A 13,365-nucleotide genomic window follows, 5' to 3' on the forward strand; every position below is an offset into this window, starting at 1 on the left:
TGTGTCCCCGTATTGCTCTACAGGTCATCCTTATATGGTCACTGGGAACATTACATCATTTCCAGAAAGTTTCCCGCATTCATACAAAATATGATGGTGGTTCCCAGCTTAATTAACATTACAGACATAGCAATCATCCTGTTCTTTTACTTATCAATAGGTTTTAACTGCTGCCATCCTGGCCATCAGCTAGTCCCAGGTGCTACCCACCCCTTGGTCGTTTTCCATTCTGTTCTTGTCACACCTTTTGTATTGAGGTTCTGAGGACCTGAAACTGCCTTCAGGCAAAACGGTTACTTTTCATTACAAAGCCAAACTTATCATTACTTTAGAACTGATTACATTTTGTGCCTCTTTGTTTCAAGGTGAAGAGCTCTGTAACCAGCTCCAAACTGCCCTGCTTTCAATTCAACCGGATGGCCGAGACCGCACTTCCCATTGACCGACTGCGGGGCCGAGGGCTTACCCCCGCTTCCGACCCCCGCAGCGGGGCGCAAGCCAAGGGATCCAGCCCCGGTTCCTGCAAGCTCCGACCCCGGTCCCCGTGCGAGGGGCAGGGCGGGCGCCCCGTTAACACCGCGGAAGGCGGGCGCTGCCCGGCGGAAGGGGTGGGAGTGAGGCCCGGGACGGCGATGGCGGCAGCACCGGAGCTGCGGGAGGCGTTGGAGCAGCGGCTGCGAGACTTGGGCATCGCCACCGTCACCGCCGAGCACCCCGAGGTAGGGACACCCTCAGGGCCGCTGCTCTGCCCCCTCCGAGCGCGCTTCTCTAGGCGTCCTCCGCATCTTTCTTAATGAGGGGAATACAGTTACACACTGGGCTTTTTAGGGGGGCTGGGTTGATCCCCCTCTGCGTTTCTGTTCCCCAGATCCCCTTTTCCCCCTCTAGTTTCAGGAGCTGCAGCTCACCCACTTCTTCACTTAGAAGCTGAGGACAGCTAAAGCTTACCAAAGTGTTTCTCACTCCCATTTAAAAGCACACAGGCCACGTCACTCCCGTCTGCCTGTAAAAGCAGTGCTGCCAGCGCTGCCTGTCTGCATCTTTACAGTGTAATTCTTGCAGTATACAAGACAGAAATGAATCAGGAAGTGAGCAGGAGCAGTATGTCACATTTTATTTGTGTTCTGTTAAAACTCCTTCATAAAAGGGTTCAGTTTTTAGGCTGAGTGTAACATTCAGTCATTCTCTAAGTATTTAACAAAAGATACTGCCAGTACACAACCAAAAGTCTATTGGGATACAGTGTCTCACACTGCGCTGATGGCATTTTCCAGGTGTTCACTGTTGAAGAAATGATGCCTCATGTCCAGCACATGAAAGGAGGCCACAGTAAAAACCTTTTCCTTAAAGACAAAAAGAAGAAAGGCTTCTGGCTGGTGACTCTCCTGCACAACAGGCAAATCAATTTAACTGATCTCGCGAAAAAACTGGGCCTTGGAAGTGGGAACCTGAGGTTTGCTGATGAGAACTCCATGCTGGAAAAGCTGAAGGTGGGCCAGGGCTGTGCCACACCGCTGGCGCTCTTCTGTGACCAGGGGAAGGTGAGGCTGGTGCTGGACGCTGCCTTGCTGGAGGGTGGCCACGAGAAGGTGTACTTCCACCCAATGACAAACTGTGCAACCATGGGTTTGAGCCCTGACGACTTCTTGAGGTTTGTGAGATCAACAGGGCACGATCCCATCATCATACATTTTGATGAGGACACAAAGTAGATGAAATTCACTTTTTTATGACGAACCATAGGTTTTGTAAAGAAAAACTGGCAAAAGTCTCATTACAAATAAAACTGGAAAACCCAGGGTCACTCCTTTTTAATCTTTCAATTGTGTAAATCTGTTGAGAACAAATTCTGTCTTTGGGTCATCAGAAGTTGAACAGGATATTCTTAAAAACACGTTTGCAGTCTACCACTGAGTAACCAGAGAAGGTGTTATTTAAATAATGTTACAGCCTTTATTAACGAAACAGATAAAACTGGAACTTCCCATGTGTGGTACTGGCCTTGAAGGGTTAAACTTAAAACATCATTAGGATCTAAGAAATTAACTTAAAAGTTCCACAGTATTTGTCAGTACACAGAGGACAGAGGTGTCTCTGCTGCGTATCTCTACCCACTCATCCTCTACTACACATTGCTTTATTTTTTTCACCTAGCAAGAAACAATTTGCCTACACTACCAAAACCACATTTGATTGTCTATGTTTTTAGCTGCATTTTCACTTTCACAGTATCCTTCCCTTGGGAAGTTACCTTGTGCTTGCCCCATTACCACAGACATGCACCTCTCTCATTTCTAGAGGTTCTCAGCAACTGGGATGCAAACCCCGGTACCAGCCTCCCTTCTAGCTGATGAGCTTGAAGGAATAACATTACTGTGGGTTCCTGGTTTGTGTTGGTGATGCTTGGGAGGAAAGCTAATACAATCGGGAGCTGTATGAACGTCTGTGTGTGGTTTTGTTGTGTCTGTGCTTCAGTGTACCTTAACCAGCACCTACAGAAGTGAAGGATACAGTGAGGGGCTGTATTTGAGCTTCTCCCATTGGAAGGAGGGGACTGCCTTCCCCTGACAAACATCCACGTGTTCCAAAAGACTGAGGGGAAGCTGTTTTGGCTTTCAATAGGTGATACTTTGTACAGAGAAACATCTGCTGTCCCACAACCAGTAGATGCTCAACACACAATCTCTCAATTCATTCTCCTCCCCTCTTGCCTAAATGAATAAACCCCCTTCAAATAGAATGCGTGTTGAAGAGAGAAGCAGCAAAAACTCCACGAAGTCCAGTAAATGTGCTGTGGCAACAGGTACCCTTCCAAAATCCAGAGACGGGAGCAGTGAAAGCAAGGGACACAATGGGAAGATGATGAGGAAAAGGGCTTCAGAACATAGCCTATGAAAATGTCACATACAAGCAATAACACCAACGAACTGGACACAGAAGGATGAATTAAGAACACTTTAAAGACCTCGTGATCATGGATGACTATTTGCTACCACATCACTCTACAGGATGCAGTATTTTTTCCTATGTTTTTCTTATTAAGAAAGCAAAACTTTAAATTGTACAAAGTGAACAACTAAGAAAAAGCATCTTCCAGGGCAAAGCAAGTCATTGCACAAACAGCCTTACCACGCTCTCCTTCAAATCCTCCAGAGGATCTGATAACCTGTTCTCAGAGCCATGCGCTTGAACTGCTGTCTTGTAAGTGTTCTGTTGTTAAAATCTCCCCTCCACATTCCAAAGACATAAACCAACCCCATCTATCACTGCAGTGATCTCAAATGGGAAAGATGTGACCTAAAAATGTTGATGTTGTAGGAAGAGCCACTAGAATGATGTTGAGATACATGTGGTTTTATACGTGTTGTTGAAGGACTGAAAGGAACACATGGATACTGTCTTATGTATCTTTAAAAGTAGAATTTACGTCAGGTTTCTTTGTGGTACCCAGCATACATTATAGCTTAAACCCCAAATGATATTTGACTTGTCAAGGTTTTTATATCCAGAAAGCTTTAAATGTGAAAAGTTGTTTTAAAGACACGTGCACACAACACTTTACTGTGCTTCATGGATCTTCAGCTCTGTACTGCCTAAAATTTAACTCCCTTTGTCCTCAGGAGAGACTCTGAGACTTCTCTCAGCAGAAGTAACAACCAGGCAAAATCAAAGCTTTAAATGCTGTATTTGGCAAATCTGTAATGGTTTCTTTTTGCATTTATGTATGAAATTAATGCCTTTTTTATTTAAATAATACCAAAATAGTGTCTAGTGAGCAGCCACACACAGAGAAACAACACAAACTAACAGTGTCCAGCAAAGATTCTGCACCAACAGTGAGAAAGACTCACTGACTACATCACCACCTGACCACAACTGAACACCAACATCCTTCCAGCAACACCAGTCTCCAGAGAGAGCGTGTGTATAGATGTACACACAAGAGTAAGAATTATTTGGTTTGGCATTTTAATAACATCATTAATAAATGTTTACAGTGGCAAACATTAAAAAAAATCAGTATGTAAAGGAAATTACAGATTTAAATAAGAGCTTTTTGAGTGTTGTTTCACACCTCGGTACATTCCTTTAAGGCAGTTTTATTAATATCAAAGCATTATTTACACACACATCATCATCATCTAACTCCACGAATCATACATGACCTCCTTTGCTGGGGCTGCAGCATGCCTTGGGAATAGCCACAAGACGTGTTGGGAATGATGCTAAATCCTCTGCAGACCCTCAGCAAAGCAAATCAAACTGACACACTGTACAGCACTACAACCTGTTTGTGATCCGGAACCAGCGGTGACAGATCTGGCAGTGCTTGAGGAGAAAGCAGCGTCTGTACCCCTGTTGCACACACACTGTCCAACAGCCGCCCTGGTCTTCCCCTATTAAATTTACATTTTTATTGTAGTTGAAGGGCACAGACTGGGAAGATTAAGAAGAAAACAACTGGAACTCCTCAGAGCATGGAAAGCTTCCTGACAGCTCCTTTGCTCCATGATGTCTGCAAAACAAAGTGCTGCGAGAAGCAGATCCTGATCTCTCAAACACCAGTGCATCTCTGGTGCTGGGCTTGGCTAATTCAGCAATCACAACTGCAAATCCCACTCTGGCCTCTGTGCTGATGCAGGTGAAGTGAGTAAAAACCTTACACTGGCATAGACAGGCCTGAGCCAGGACTGGGGTGCAGGGGGAATTCTGCCCCCAGGCTCTGGCTGATTCTCTTGTACAAGTAAACTTTGTGTAGGTTTTTGGATGGGGGTTTAATTTCTAACACCCATTATCAGTTAATGAGTAGTTGTAACCCTGGCTGTGATTGCACCCATCCTTTAGGAAGGTGTAACAACATGCAGAAAGCAAGTGTGGAAGTTGTGATGGGTGATCTGGGACAACTTAATGAACACAGGAAAGAGCTGAGCTAGTAACTGACCCATCAGGAGATGCCCATGGGCCAAACTAACACAGCCACACGTGGTGAGGGCAGACTATGTGTGCCCAGCTGTGCTGCTCACAGAGAAATGCCTACAACACAGGGCAATACACTCTTGCCCAATGAGTCCTGGAGGATCTACCTGAACCCACCCAACTGCTTGGATCCCATGAATACAACCAGCGTGGCTGTTACTGTGCAGCTTGGGACACCCAAATCCCTCTCAAAACGTCCTTGTACCAGTTACAATGTGAGAGCTCCAGATTCCAACAAAAGCAGCCAACCACTGTGGAGCCAGATACCAGGAGCACTCCAGGTTTCAGATCCTCCTGGGATTGCAGCTCTGTGTGGATACTCCACAAAACACCCCACGCTTCTGCTGGAACCAGTGAAAAGCTTGGCACTGAGAGTGGGGGACCAGAACTGGATGCCAGTGTGAGCTGGTCACCACAATAAACCAGTGGTTTTAATGGAACACCAGAAATATCTGCAGAGGAAGAATGGACATTCTATGGGTGCAGAGCTGTGCAATTGGTCCTGTTTTCACTTAAGAAAAACAACTAAAAATGTTTAAGCTCTCCGGGAAAATAATCCCAAGACTAAACTGAGTATTCCTATTGTAAACCCAGAACATTCTGTGCAGATCTGGATCTTTTAGGATATTTTATCATCAAAAGTAACTCAGAAGGAAGTCGCTTTAAGGAAGAAAACCCAAGAGAATCTCCTTTTAAAGCTTCTCCAACTTTCCTCTTTTTACCCTTTTTAACAAAATCTCAGCAAAATTAAATAAATTACGTGCCAGGATGCTTTGAATTTGCTGAACTGCATCTTCCCTCCAGTGAAAACAATTCCATTCCAACTGTCCTTGACAGCTCGAGGCTTTATAAGTGCTAAACCCTGCAAACACATCAGCTTACCTTCACTTAGCTGAGTGGAGATAGCTGGAGGTGAAGTTACCCGCACGTCTGCCAGAAGATGGGATGTGAGGAGGTTACACAGTTAACCCGTTAGAACTGGAGCATGAGTGTGCTTATGGGGTTGTAGTAAAATACAACTACAGTAAACTCATTTTGGCTCTGCTTGTAAGTTCACATACACATCCTGTGAGCTCTCCCCACGGGCTTTCAAGACGACAAATATATGCAACCACTGAATGTACCAATAACATTCGTTGACTTTAATATAAATCAATAATGAACAAAATGTATCTTGCTAGTAAAAGATAACCTTAAGGGGAACCAATTGTAAAATGCAGGTGATATTATTTACATTTCTTTTTTCTGCCATCAGGAAACCTCCTAAAGCCACCACCAGCTCATGTCAAAGGACAGACAAGTAAAAAAAAGGAGTCAGTACACACACATCGTAAGACAGTTTGATCCTGGCAATGCCACTTGTTGAAAACAGCCTTGTAGTAAAAGAAAAGGCATAGAAAAATCATACCCGACAATGTCCTGTCGGGCACATCTGAACATACACTCGCAGAGTAACGTGTGGGAATGTGAAGAACACAACTGACAAACGATCTCTGTATCATACGATCATCCCATGGCTCCCACGTGTTCGTCACTGAACTTTGTCAGGTTTGTAAACATGGTTTTTTTCCCTTGCAGAACGCAACAAAACTCAGCAGAAACGTTTTAAAGAGCAATTTCATGCAGATTACACTAACCCAGTAAGGCAGTGAAGTGCCAGTAAGCGGGGAGGGGTTTGGAGCTGTATTTACAGTCAATTCCAACAAAATACTACAGCGTTTTAGGTGTACAGAAGAGAAACTGCTTGTTAGGGGGGTTTTTGGCTAATTATTAGCAGAAGCTTAAGCAAATCAGTGGCTAATTTCATAAACAGAAGAGGAAAGAAGTATTTTTATTTCTCTTTTTTTTTCCCCTGGAGTAAATTCTTGAGACCTTAAAATCCTTGGTCCTTAGGGAGAGATGAGAACTGTCCTTTATTCAGTAGATCTTAACAGTGCAATGTGCAATAATTCCTAAGACCATCTACAAGTTTTTCCGGCAGCAGACTCCAGTAGAGCTCCTTGATTCAAGGAAGGAAGGAGGAAGGTAGGTAGGTTTTTATTTCTTGCCTGCTCTAGTCACGAAGAAGGTAAAAAATTCCCTTAATTCTTATTACTGATTCCTACAGTCGCTGTCTTGTTACTTCAGATATAAAGGCTTCATACTGAGATACTGAAGGACACTTTTCTCTCTGCGTTCAGTTGAAAGGCGGAAAGAGAAAAGAACATAAGAAAAGCTTAAAAGTGGGGAGGTATAAAATACAGAGGTTAAGTCACGAACAGAACTAACAGCACTAACAGCATGCAGCAAAGGTGGTTTAATGGAGTCAAGAGGAGGACAGGATGCCAAAGACAAGCTTTGTACAAAGGCAGTCTGCTTGTGCTATAGAACACGTTGTTCGGTTAAACTGTTCTTTTAATCAGTCCCTTTCTAAGACGTGACTTCAACATTACTCCTTTCTTTAACTTTCTTCCTCAAGAAATATGAGAAATAAAGTAAATGTCATTTTTACAGGCAGAAGGTTGATGGGATGATATTCCCTTTCCTACACAGGCAAATCAACTGCTGGAAACCATCCTGCTCTGGCCTAACCAGTAAGCGAGACAGAAGCCAGTTAAGCAAGCAGCATTTACAACTGGTTAATGCAATGTGCACTTGTTCTCATACGTAATGCTGTTAGTTTGTTGTAAATGAAATTAATCTCATTTACGTTTTGGGCAGGAAACTCACCACTTGGCCCACAGCTCAGGTAGTGGGTAATAGAATTAGGAGCTTTGTTGCTCCCTAGACCTGCTTTTTGAATTTCTGCTTTCTGGGATAGCTTCCACATCTGCAGAGAAAAGCATTTCATGTTATTCATTGTGTTGATCAGGACATGAAAATAAACCCCTCATGCATTAAAACACATTCTACTCATTAGTAGAGCAAAGGATACACTTCAACATCTTTTTGTTTGTTTGTAGAGGACAGGACAGAGGAGAGGGATGGAAGAAACTCACTGGAAGTGCCTGCTCAATCACACTTGTTATAATTCATCCTAGCAGTCAGAATAACCAGGTACTGTTCTCAAAGCCACAATCAGATACACTTCCCTTTCACATACACTAACCCTAAATGCCTGCATGAAAAGGAAATGAACACAACCCAATGGAACCCAGGCTGACTGAACCCAGCAAAGCAAGGACTCAACTCATCTGTGTTCATCAGTTCTGCAAAACACAGAATTAACTTTGCATGCAACAGCTTGAACGTGCAAAATGCAGGATCTCGATTTACTACACACTGCAAGCAAAGCATCGAGCAAACCTTAACAGCAAGCACATCACTGAGCCTGAACAACACAGCCTCTTCTGGCCAGCAGCCACCTATTTAGTGCTTGTAATTACCATGCAAAGCTCTAACTCTTCAGTTTTAAAGGCAGCAGGGACCAAGGAATGAGCAAGGGCATGGTGCAAGGGCACCATCTGCATGGCTAAGGAGTGGCAGCAGTCTGGTCTGAAAGGAACCTCACAGCTTCTTCCACTGTTTGAGCACGGACCACAAGAGGGATCCATGATGTTATTGTTAAAGAATAAAAAAGGAAGGACAAATATCCCTTCTGCACATGAAAACATTTCCCTTCTCTCCTATATAATAAAGGAATGTTGACAATTTGTCATTGAGAGACACTAAAAGCTCTAGCAGCATGCGTCTGCTGCTGTGCTGAACTCTGCAGAGCAAACCCAGGAGCACACAAAGCCGGTACCCTCAGAACAGAAATGCAGCTCAATAGAAGGTTGTAAACCATGCAAAATGGCACCTTGACCTGGACAAGGTAAGTCTAGAACTGCTGTAGAGGATACAAGGCACTCATGTTCCAAGGCACTAACAGTTATTCTGAAGCCCTTTGGGTTTAAGAGAGCAGGGGTTTTCATGCTGCCCCCCACTCCCCCCCAGTGGGGTAATGTAAAACACAGGCTAAAAGGCATTAAAAGACATAGATATTCACTGCCAGGTTTGGTTTGTTTGGAAAGCTCAGCGCTAGGAAGAGAAATGAGATGGTTGAAACTGCAGTGCTGCATGGGCAGGGGCTGGAAACAGCATAACCGGTGCCTGGACAGCAGCTTTACCTTCACTCTACTGGGATGACCTCTACAACATCTCTTTAAACCTTAGCCTTGCTACAGTCAGGGTTCAATGCTGGAGGGTTTGCAGTGTATGTGGAGACGATACTGGCAGTTTGTAGCTGTGACAGCCTATGGACCTAAGCAGGACAAAGTTGGCAAACGACATGGTATCATGCGCTAAAGCTTATCCGATGTCTTGGACAACAGCAGCTGATCTAAGGAGAAGATACTACCCCGAGCTACAAACCTTGTTCTTATCCTAACAAACAGTCTCACTGCAAGACACAGGCTTGCAATCAGTTAAGCAGATGATACAGATACTGCCAGCACAGTGTGAGTTTATAATAAGTACTCTGAGAGCTCTATAATGCCTTAAATAACCTGCAGAATGTGCTATGCTCACAGCGCTTCAGCACTGTTCATCTCAGAGCTAATTCCAACACATCGAGAGATGAACAGAAACGAAGTCGAGTGACAGGGGCAGAGAGCAGTGCACGCTGATCCCATTGCCTGTGAAATGCAGATGGTACTTCAGATTTGGGGCTGGGGTTTTTAACAGTGAGACAATTCTAGAGGGAGCTCGGCAGGAACTGACAGCTCACTTGAGCAACACTTATCAGCCCAGTATCAAGGGATGCCTGCAGCCTTGGGGAAGGATGGCTGCTTCACATTGTGGAACAGTCATTTCATCCTGCACAAAATGCCTCTGAAACATCCAAACTTCTGGCCCCATTCCTTCTCCCCACCCTGGAATGGAGCTGGAGCTCTGGGAAGGGCTATCTCCATGTTCTATTAACAACTCTCATGTCTGACATGGTGATTTTCTAGACTAAGATATGGGATGTGTCTGCTGCATTCCCTCAAAGAGCAGCGGATTTGCTGTCTCTCCCTAGTGAAACACTCAGGAATTAAAGCTCCAGCAGTACCATGAGTGCCACAGAACTGCTGGCAAAAGAGATTCAAGTGTAAAACTTAGATTATGGCATTCATTATTTCCAGTATTGGAGATCTGAAGTATTTCTCCTACAGATATATTGTCATTCAGGTCTTTATAGCATATGTAATGTTGCCCTACCAGAACTCTTGGTAACTACGGCCTCTGGCAAAAAAGTGCTCATCTGAAGCCTCATGAATGAGAATTTAAGTATGATACAACTTAAACTGTTTAGATCCACCATCGAGAGGTTTCAGGCCATTGCAGCCACAGGGGCACATGAAGCAATTCCTTTTCAGCATTTCGCTGTAGTTGGTCATTTGGGATTTAATGAGTTATTCACTTCAGCATCCCTACAGTCACATAACTTTACAAGCAATGTCTTGGTGATTGTGTCTTTTATTTAGCTGTGTTAATGTAACAGTTATCCCTGGCACACTTCTTTTCTATTGTATTAGTGTTACTTCTATTCAGAAGAAAAAATGAGCTTCCACCGTGATCAATACAGGTTTTTATTACCACACATCACAAGGGGTCTCCTGTAACTCCATTATTTGGCTCCTTATAATCCATACACTTCACCACATTTGTACACCAGGCATGGAAAGACAAAGCATACAAAAGGGAAGAGGTGGAAAGGGTCATTTTTTCATTACAAGTGCTGTGTATCGTGCGAGCATTTATCACCTTCTCCTAAGATTTATTAGGATTCTGAATGGTCTTTGCATTTATTAATGTTCAAGTAATTTAATAACTATGAACAGTAATTCATGTTTATTGTGCAAGCTGGAGGCATTGAATTATGGGGCTGTAACCTGTTCCTTGAGCGAAGTGCGTTTAGGCCAGGCCATGGCATCAATGAAAAGGGTAAGACACTGGAATCTCTCTAACCACTTCTTTTCATTTATATCTCATTTACACAAGAAGAGGGGGGAGTATTTTTACTCCAAAGACATCCTCAATGTGTTACTGTTACATCTGAGAAGTCCTGGGTTTGTACTGGAATTGCCCTTGGTGCCATCTGTGGCAGTGCAGCATGCGACTGGTTTGACATGCATTCAATGAGAAACCAAAGTATCTGTGATGCGTGACAAATAAAACCATAGCTTGCATTATAAAGACTTTTCAAGGCATGCAAAATATATACAGTGCAATTAATGGTTCATGCAGACTTTGGTGAGGTTACAATTACACATTCAGACATGCTGGAGTACACAACTGAGCTCTAGAAACAGCCACCCGCAGATCTAACATGGGATTGTTCTGTCATTGCAGTGAAATCTCTAAGTCCAGTGGACACTGAGCAGAACAGCTATGTGTTGTGTGAGACTGTATATATATATATTTAATAATACAACTTCCTTATCATACACAGCCATACTCGTACCACACAGTTTTGTTATCCTCAGAAACCAGCAGTGGGGATTCAGCCTCACTGGTGTTCACACACGGGGTAGGAACAAGTTCACTACTCAGAGCTGACCGTGGGTCACTATGAGCAGGCTCCTGGGGAGCAGGAGGCTGCTCTGGATTCTTTGGCACTGATCTAAATGCTGACAGATTTGCCTGCTCACTTGGTTTGGATGTAGGTCTGTGAGGCAACCCACTTATATTACTAACTAGTTCAGTGTTAAGGGATAAAAATGGCTGAGCCACAGTGAGCAGCCCTGTGCTGTCGTTACCAGAGGATTTATCCTTAAACACACTTGAGCTTAGCAAAGTTCTCTCCCGAAAATTTGACCTTTCCAGCCTGGAAGCTTTAGGCACATCAGAGTGCCATCCTACAGTACGGGCTTTAACTGCAGTAGCTGCATTGCTCTGTGGAACACAATCTACTCTGTAAGCCACACAGTGAACAAAAGGAGAGGGTAACTGGTGTGCTGAGTACTCACTAGAGGCCGATGGAACGCTCCTGTCAGCGGCGGCTGGCGCTGGATCCACTGATACAGGCTGCCTACTGTCCTTAGACAAGAAGTCATGAATGCTTGTCCTTCGGGTGGTCCCTTCTGCCGTGGAGATGACGCTGCTGGCACGAGGTAAGGTGGCATAGGGATTGCAATCACGGGATGGGCGCTGGGAAACGCTCCCCTGGAGCTTCTCCTTAACGGATTTGGCCTTCCCTTGGGTTCCTCCTGTCAACTTCACTGGAGAGCTAGTGATGGTGGGATCGTCGCTTCTCCGAAGGCTGGGCCTCACCAGCTGCTCTGGCTTTAGGGAGCGTCCGTCTGAGAAGTCAATGGTGGCTTTGACACTCAGTGATCTCACGATGCCACAACCGGCAGACGGCTGCTTCCTCAGCTTCTCCTTCCCTGCCAGCTCCGAGGACTCGGACAAGCTCCTCATCACTTCATCTAACAGATTCTCTTCACTTGCTGATTTCATCTGTCACAAAGGTGAAACAGGAATTTATACACTGGAATTCTCACCTTTGTGGATATAAATGGAGAACAACTCCTAAAAGTACTTCTATTTCTCAGCTCTGAAGGCAGCATTAGATGTTTATGGTACATACTACTGAGTTTCTGTAGAGCTTACAAGTACTTTTGAAACCAGACAGAGTGCAACTAATCTGGAATTTGCTTCTCTAACACTGATTAACTCAGCAAATCATATGCTCAAAACTCCACCTTCTCACTCACTTGCCCTGTGCCATCACGCACTGATACCATTTCAGGTGGACTGACACTGATCAACCAGAGCTGAAAGCTCAAATTCCTTCATCACTCAAATAACAAAGACAAAAACCTCACACTGCAAACAGAAAACACAGAACTCTGGGGCACCTGCAGTGCCTCCATCTGGGGTACAGAGCTCCCCATTTTTTCTTGAAAGAGTCAATTTGGGAAGAATTAAGCTAAAAGCATGAAGGAAATACTCTGGCAGAAGACTGGAAAGAGACCTCCTGAATCCCCTTGCAGCCTGACTGATTTTGTGATGCTGTGAACGGGTCTGTGATACACGAACAGCAGTGAACAGATGACTCGGGTGGTTTCTGCTGCTTCTATTGCCAGAAGAGTATTGTTTAATGCTCAACCCCCAAAATCCTTGTCAGAGACTCCACAGGTGAGAGGTCATTGGAAGGATCTAGCAACAAAATCCAGGAACTCAGTTCCAGAGTCAAGTCTGGAACCTCTGACTTCCCCAGTCAATTCAGATGTGAATGTATGTTCTTCACTTTCAACTGTGGCATTAAAATCAGATGGATTCTGGTTCTCTCTCAGGACAGAGCCCAGTGACAGTAATGGGCTTGCTTTATCCTACAGCTCTTCTGGCTTTTGGACATGTCTGCTACTCAAGAACTAGTGAAGAAGCAATTGGAATACTAAGGAACAAGGTGAATTTGGGCTTCTAACAAAGTGTCACCAATTG

At 44.3% G+C, this 13,365-nt stretch overlaps 2 protein-coding genes across 2 annotated transcripts in view; one reads left to right on the top strand and one right to left on the bottom strand.

Annotated features, from left to right (window-relative positions):
• Positions 1 to 584: 584 nt before the first annotated feature.
• Positions 585 to 1,794, top strand: LOC101873833 (prolyl-tRNA synthetase associated domain-containing protein 1-like). The gene is made up of 2 exons (XM_005144012.3): positions 585 to 719; positions 1,275 to 1,794. Exons 1-2 carry the CDS (start codon positions 633 to 635, stop codon positions 1,710 to 1,712), a joined length of 525 nt encoding a protein of 174 aa, XP_005144069.2. The 5' UTR covers positions 585 to 632; the 3' UTR covers positions 1,713 to 1,794.
• Positions 1,795 to 3,955: 2,161 nt separating this feature from the next.
• CCDC88A (coiled-coil domain containing 88A) overlaps positions 3,956 to 13,365 on the bottom strand; it is an 81,860-nt gene continuing 72,450 nt past the window's right edge. Inside the window, exons 31-33 of the mRNA XM_005144011.3 lie at positions 11,889 to 12,378; positions 7,687 to 7,786; positions 3,956 to 7,147 (exon numbers count right to left, since the gene is read on the bottom strand). Coding sequence (XP_005144068.2) covers positions 7,722 to 7,786; positions 11,889 to 12,378 — 555 coding nt within the window. The 3' untranslated portion in view covers positions 3,956 to 7,147; positions 7,687 to 7,721. The remainder of the gene's footprint in view (positions 7,148 to 7,686; positions 7,787 to 11,888; positions 12,379 to 13,365) is intronic.

Source organism: Melopsittacus undulatus, chromosome 3 (assembly GCF_012275295.1).
Source record: "Melopsittacus undulatus isolate bMelUnd1 chromosome 3, bMelUnd1.mat.Z, whole genome shotgun sequence".
Taxonomy (NCBI): domain Eukaryota; kingdom Metazoa; phylum Chordata; class Aves; order Psittaciformes; family Psittaculidae; genus Melopsittacus; species Melopsittacus undulatus.